Here is a 7,541-nt window from a genome sequence, read left to right on the forward strand (position 1 = left end):
GCGCGGGAGCCCGGCGGGGTGTGCTAGCGCGCAGGCGCGGCCGGGTTGGGGTGTGGGGGGGCACCACCCTCAGAATCTCGGCGTGCGGTAGTCTGCATCGCATCCCTAACGCGTCGCTATGGCCGCCTATAAGCTAGTGCTGATCCGGCACGGCGAAAGCGCCTGGAACCTGGAGAACCGCTTTAGCGGTTGGTACGACGCCGACCTGAGCCCGGCGGGCCACGAGGAGGCGAAGCGCGGCGGGCAGGCGCTACGAGGTACGGGCGTGCCGGCTGCGAGCGGTGGTATGGAGGGCCCGGTGCGCGGCCTGGAGGCCGCTGGGCCCTCACTCGCGCCTTCCGGAGGGCGGCCCTGGGAGGCGGCTTTCCATCAGATTAGTTCACTGGTACTGAGGTGGGCGCTGGGTGGGGAGTCGACTTGCTCAAGGTCACCCAGTGGCGCAGGAGGCCGGCGAGAGGACGGGGCGGTCGCAGCCCATTGCACTGTTCAGGACGCCGCCTGGCGAAGTTCTCCCATTTTAGTTTTAGGATTCACCAACTCCGGAACGATTTGACACGCATGGAGCCACCTGTGGCGACCAGGCCTTTTACTTTTAGGGTCACCCCTAGGCCCTGGGGCTTCTGCAGGAGGATGCCCGAGCACCTAAGAGCGGCAATATCGAAGCTTTCTCAAGCTGCTGAGATCCCAGCGAAGGTGCAGGGCAACATGCACATGCTCGTCCCCGGCAGCCGGGAGAGCGACACTTCTGGACACCAAGAAGTACTTACGCGTGTGTAGGACTGCAGTTCAGCATGCGTCCACATGCGTCCACAGATGTAACTGAGTGAATGAAGGAAGGATTGGAATTGGCGCTCTTTACAGCCCAGTAAAATGAGCATATCTTACTCCGCTCTTTCTCATCTCTCTCTGGCCACCTTTATGGTTGGGAAAAGTGAGGATTGGAAAAATGACTTGTTCAAGGTCATACCTACTTATTTCTCGTCCAGTATTGCTCTGTGTATGGGTGGAGTAGCTTGTTGGTGTGAGGAACTGGTAGTGGGCTGTTGGCCAAGGACAAAGGCTGTGCAAGGGTGGAAGTGGCTGAGATAAGGCTGGTCTGTCTGCTTATCCAGACTTGCGCTGCTGCTGACTGTTCTCTGTGATTTTGGAATGCTAATAAGGAAGCATTCCCAGCTGCCGGCGATTCGGTAATCCCTGGACTGAAGAGTTGCTTCCACTGATGATTAGGGCAGATCGTACATCTCCAGCTCACTCCTAACCTCTGGACACAGAGGCAGCTTTATAAAAGTGCTATTGATGTCTGGTTGGTGTGGCACCGATATTTGGCCCCAGGTTGTCCTTCCTAACCTTTTGCCTTCATTGTACATCCACGTGAAATAAAGTGTGTGGGGTAGGGAATGAAGTAAAGATTTAGAAAGCCTAGGGAATATAATCCTGTTGGGGGCATGTGAATGCTATAGGTTGGCCTACGGTAGCCTCATACCGTCTTGGAGAGGCCTGGAAAGGAAACAGGGTAGGAAAGGAAGCCATTTTCTTTAGCTCTGGCAGGAAGAACTGTATAGGGCTATCTATGGTGGCCGGCTAGTGCCTGGCCTAGGATGAAGTAAATTTACTTCTGTCCTCTTAGATGATCAAAGGTTAAATTTGTAACCTCTGTAAAACAACACATCATTTTAATTTTAAAATAAATATTGGTAGCATTGTTTTAGAAAATCGGATGCAAATTTTTAATAACTATTATGGGTATCACAGATGCTAAAAGACTAAAAGCAAGAACTCTGATGAAGACCTTTATGAATCTAAAAGGTCTGAGATATATATTAATCAGTGCTTCCAGTGATAGGATTTGTAATCTTGAATCTGATTTCAAGAAGTGAGAAATGAGTTTCACCTTACAACCTTAAGGCTGAGAAAGGGGGGCATTTCCCTGGGGGAGAATGGGCTCCACACCTGTATCTACCCCATCCCAGTTATTTACTTATTGGTACCGGGGATGGAACTTGGGTCCTTGCGCTTGCAAGGCAGGCAGCGGAACCACTGAGCTAAATCCCTGGCCCTCAGCTATTATTTAATGGGCAAGCTAAAGAAAGGCATTCTGCCCATGATCCTTCGGGGTTCCCTGTTAAGAGTCCTGTGAAGAAAGGCTTTTCTCCTTGGGGACTATTTGTGTATCAGAAGTGAGACCTTCCTTTGCAAGTGGAAATAACTGCTGTGAAATAGCCTGTAGTTTTCATCATGGGAGCTGAGGCTTGCACTATGGGTATTCACTTCCCAGTGACTCAGCCTTTTGCTGGGGAGCCATTCCTCCACTTATGGTTTAGGGAGGTGGTGGGAACCAAGTCTAGGTGGATTGTCATGAGGCTCAGGGATGGAATCTATCTTTGCTCTGTGGTGGTGGGTTTCCTGGTGGCTAATCCCCCTTCCCCTATTGGTTGGTTTAGAGTAGCCTCATTCTCTGAATGACTGTTGGGGAAATTCACGTTCTGATTACTATTGCAAACCTCAGTATGAAGCAATACCCAGGAAAGTTTGTGCTGAATTTCGAAGAGGACCTTGAGTTTTTTCCTTGCTTATTACACAGGAAAGGTCCATCTCCTAGTTTAGAAGGGAGGGAGAGTAAGAGATTTGTTTGTAAAGGAATCTGTCTGCCAGCATTTGGTTTCTTCACTGACAGTGAATGGCTTCTAAATTTGGTTTGACACTTAAAAGTTGGTATATTCTTTTAAAGGAAGAGGCTGGCACTTTAACTGTAATAAAGAAAAGCTGGATTGTGAACTTTCACGCTCCTTAATGGAGATACAATTTCTTAAGTTTATCAGCATCCTCCAGGAGCTCTTGGTGTGCCCTGATTGTTGGGATTTTAAAGTTCCATTTTTCTGAGATAAGAAGTCTAGAAAATAGCTATCAGAAGTGACAGTTCTAGGGGCTGGGGATTTAGCTTGGTGCCACTGCTGCCACCTGACTTGCAAGCACAAGGTCCTAAGTTTGATCCCAGGTACCCACAAAAACAGAAATGACAATTCTAACTGTGTGCCAGGTGTGGTGACAAATGCCTGTAATTCCAGCCCTCTGGGAGGCTGAGGCAGGATTGTAAGTTCTAGCCCATCCTGGGCAGTTTAATAGCTTAGGGAGACCCTATCTCAAAATAAAGAGTTTATTTTTTTATTTTTTTTTTTAAAGGCCTGGGGTTGTAGCTCAATGCAAAGGTCCTGCATCACCAGTACCACAAGAACGGGGAGGGTACCTAGAGATGGTAGTTGAGTTGGATTTTGAAGTCACACCGCCTAGGCTGTGACCTTGGATAATTTGCTTAACTCCCGTATCTTTTTTTCCCTCATCTGGTAAAATGGATTATAAGGAATATAACTTCATAGAATTTTTATGAAGACTTAAGTAAACTATGCAGAGTACTTAGTTCATTGCCTGACCAATGGTAAGCCCTCCAGAAATATTAGTTATCATTTAGGAAGAGAACTGAGTTTTTAGGACTGTACATGAGAAGAAATAAATTCTTAAAATGTTTAAGCATAACATTTTGGGGACTAGCATAAGTAGCACAAGCCTCAGGTCAGCTGTTGCATTTAGGCCTTGAGATACATGAATTGTTGGAAAGCCAAACCACTGTCATCTGTAACAAATCAAAACATTTTGTCTTCCTTGAAGATAGAATATTGTAATTTCTTAGAGAATATACAAAAGAAAATATTTGGCCAAATATTTGGACTATCTGTATAACATTTTCTTTCTTTTTTTTTTTTAAGGCAGAGAGGTTTATTTTATCTCATGTTTCACAAATATCAGTCCTTGCATGGTTGGCAGCGTGGAGGGAGGATCTGGCAGAGGAAAGCTGCTCATGTTGTGTCTGCCAAGAAGCAAAGAGCCTGTATATGATTTATAAAAAAAAAAAAAAAATTTATGGCCAAGAATGGACCTCATTAGCTTATCACTTGTAACTTTTAATTTATAGATGCTGGCTATGAATTTGACATCTGCTTCACCTCAGTGCAGAAGAGAGCAATCCGGACCCTCTGGACAGTACTGGATGCCATTGACCAGATGTGGCTGCCAGTGGTGAGAACTTGGCGTCTCAATGAGCGGCACTATGGGGGTCTGACTGGCCTTAATAAAGCAGAAACTGCTGCCAAGCATGGTGAGGCTCAGGTAAAGATCTGGAGACGCTCTTATGATGTCCCACCACCTCCAATGGAGCCCGATCATCCCTTCTACAGCAACATCAGTAAGGTAAGGACAAACCCAGCTTTGGTCACTCTGCCAAGGGTCAGGGTTTTAGGATCTGAGTCTCACTTTAGTCCCATTGACCCTATAATTTATGGTAAAATACTTTTATCCTTCTCTCTCTCTTTTTTTTTGAGACGGTCTCACTATGTAGTTTAGGCTGACCTGCCCAGCCTCCCAAGTGTTGAGATTACAGACATGTACCACCATGTCTGACTCTCATGTCTCTCAAAAAAAGAAAAAAAATTAATGGGATCTTCCTTTTTGCCAAGGAATGACCATATTATAAGATTTAATTCATAGTTTATATTTTTCACCTGAGAATTTCTCTCCCTTTTTTTTGTGTGTGGTACTTGGGTTTGAACCCAGGGATGCTTTATCACTGAGCTACACCCACCACGCCCTTTTTAATTTGTTATTCAGGATGGGCTCAAATTTTGATCCTTCTGTATCAGCCCTTTTTTGAGACAGGGTCTATGTAATGCATACTGGCCTCAAACTCACAGCAGTTCTACTGCCTCAGCCTTCCTGAGTGCTGAGATTATAGCTATGAGCCACCGTGCCTGGCCAGCCTTTCAGGTCACTGGAATTAGAGGCATATACCACCAAGACAGGCTTCTATCTCCATTCCCATATTTTATAAAGTTGAGAGACTGGACTGCAAGTTAAAATGAATTGAGAAGAATCATGTGGCATGACTTTTTTTTTTCTTTTCTAAGTTACATTTCTTTTAAATTGGGGCATGAGGGAGAGAGACGCAGGATAATGATACCCTTTCCCCAAGCTCTCAGCTACATTCTGGATCCTTGTGAGAAACCTTTACCATTCAACTAACCTGAAACTGCAGAATTGAAACGCTGTGAAAATCATTTAACAGACCCAAGTCAGGCATGGTGGTGCATACCTGTGATGCCCACACTTTAGAGGATGAGGCAAGAGGATAATGAGTTCAAGATCAGCCTGGGCTGCAGATTCAAGGCCAGCCTGAACCACACGGCAGACCTTGTCTCAAACTAAAACCAAAGAAAATATATTCAACTAAAAAATGAAAACCAGGGTCGGGGATTTAGCTCAGTGGTTCCGCTGCCTGCTTGGCAAGCATAAGGTCCAGAGTTCGATCCCTGGTACAAAGAAAGGAAGGGAAGAAGGGAGGGAAGGAGGGAGGCAGGGGAAGGAAGGGGGGAGCAAGGAAGGGAGGGAAGAAAGAAAACCGATGTAATCACTCATAACTGGTGAACTTGAATTTTGTTTCAGGATCGTAGGTATGCAGACCTCACTGAAGATCAGCTGCCTTCCTGTGAGAGTCTGAAAGACACTATTGCGAGAGCGCTGCCCTTCTGGAATGAAGAAATTGTTCCCCAGATCAAGGAAGGGAAACGGGTCTTGATTGCAGCCCACGGCAACAGCCTTCGGGGTATAGTCAAGCATCTGGAAGGTATGTGCATTTTTTAGAGGAGCCTTCAAGGATGGATAAAGCGGATCTGCCACTAAGAACTTACTTAGTACAAAGGAGATCTCCAGGAAAGGGCTGCCATACTTACTCATAGCCTCAGAGATGTTCTAGGATTGACACCTAGTAGAAAAACACATCATACCCTTGTTTCTCAAAGTGTAGTCTGCAAAAGTGACAGCTGGATCCCAAGTGCTTGTTCAGCATTCAGAACCTCAGGTTCTATTCCAGATGATCCAGAATTGGCATCTGTTTACAAGTAATGGGATGCCCTCCTCTAGACTGGGACTGACAATTGAAACTGCTTATAAACTCAGTCTAGTTTAAGTTCACATATAAATTTCAATTTATATTTTAAATTGCTTCATTCCTGAAGACCTAGAGGTCCAGAAGTGGCAGATTGTTGTACTATGTAGGTCTTGTATAGCCCTGTATATTATAGGATACATGAGATGTGTACAGTTCTGCTTCTCTATGGGCTTCTATATCAAACTTTGGTAGCAGTAGCTGCACTATAGACCTTTCTGTAGTTTGTTGGTGGTCCGTCCATTTCAGAATCTTGCATATCCCCTGCATGTTTGCTTTTCATTATGGTGGCTAAAGAAATTAGGACTCGAGTCCATTCCTTCGGGGATAGATCTGCTTAAAACAGATCAGAACTATAGAAAGATTAGCAAGAATAAGAGTGTCTTATTTTAATCCCTACCAAAGTCCTGTGGTGGCTGGGGAGTGAAGGGAGATGTGTATTCACTCCTTGTGTGGCTGATCATGGTGGTTATTTCCAGGTCTCTCTGAAGAAGCTATCATGGAGTTGAACCTGCCAACTGGTATTCCTATTGTCTACGAGTTGGATAAGAACTTAAAGCCCATCAAGTCCATGCAGTTCCTAGGGGATGAAGAGACCGTCCGTAAAGCCATGGAAGCTGTGGCTGCCCAGGGCAAGGCCAAGAAGTGAAGCCAGCAGGCAGGCTACTACCCCATCCACCCATTCCTCTGCACCTTTCCCCACACCCGTCACACTGACCACATCTGTAGGCGTCTCATGTTGTAGTTGCAGATGGGGACCTGTGGCTCCCGTTTTCATTTTAGCATTTTGGCTCTTGCACCCACTTCCTCGATAAAATCTAGTCAGAATAGAACCTCTAGGGCAAAAGTACTCAGTCCAACCCCAGGGAAGGCTCTTATCCAGGAGAGTTGAGAGGCAGTAACTGTTTTTTCCTAGTGCTTCTGCTTTGTTTACTGAGGACGTGCTTGAGTAGGGGACAGGGAGGAATCGTGCCGAGGCATGACCAGTGAGAGGCCAGAGAGCATACTGTGCTTCTAAGGGCCAGCCCTGTACTCTTCTACAGTCCGGTCACTGTCGGGGAGCTCTGGTCATTCCAGTGGGACATGAATGTAACCTGCATGGTGATTTAAAAAACAATGATTTCCTCCCTCACCCTAGAGGGGCTGGATCCAGAAGGTTGTGATTAATCCTGAATTAAGTTTATGTGTTAAAATTTTTCTACCAAAAAAAAAAGTGAAGAAAAACTAAAACCCTTCTGGGGTTTCTAGTGGTGGTTGAATATTTCCACATGTGGTCACCATAGAATAAGCCATTTCTCACAATAATACAGGATAAACTCTGGCCTCTAGGGGGTAGGAGTACATCCTGCTGTGTATTTTAGGATCCCTCTGCCTTGTTTTGGTGTCAGTGAAAATGCCTCTTGACCATGTCCAAGCGTCTTTCACTATGTCTGATTTCTGAACCATGTTCCCAGTTGACTTGGCCCTGCCACATGGGCCCAGTACGCATTTTGAGTATAACTGTAAGTCTTTTTTCCAAATCAGTATAATAAAGGAGTGATGTGCAATA

General features: G+C 45.6%; 1 protein-coding gene across 1 annotated transcript; it reads left to right on the forward strand.

The window, feature by feature from the left end:
- On the forward strand, positions 1 to 7,541 carry Pgam1 (phosphoglycerate mutase 1). Its single transcript, XM_010620405.3, has 4 exons — positions 1 to 257; positions 3,968 to 4,242; positions 5,491 to 5,671; positions 6,472 to 7,541. Exons 1-4 carry the CDS (start codon positions 119 to 121, stop codon positions 6,639 to 6,641), a joined length of 765 nt encoding a protein of 254 aa, XP_010618707.1. The 5' UTR covers positions 1 to 118; the 3' UTR covers positions 6,642 to 7,541.

This window comes from Fukomys damarensis, unplaced genomic scaffold (assembly GCF_012274545.1).
Source record: "Fukomys damarensis isolate Sample0158 unplaced genomic scaffold, DMR_v1.0_HiC HiC_scaffold_8, whole genome shotgun sequence".
Classification (NCBI taxonomy): Eukaryota; Metazoa; Chordata; class Mammalia; order Rodentia; family Bathyergidae; genus Fukomys; species Fukomys damarensis.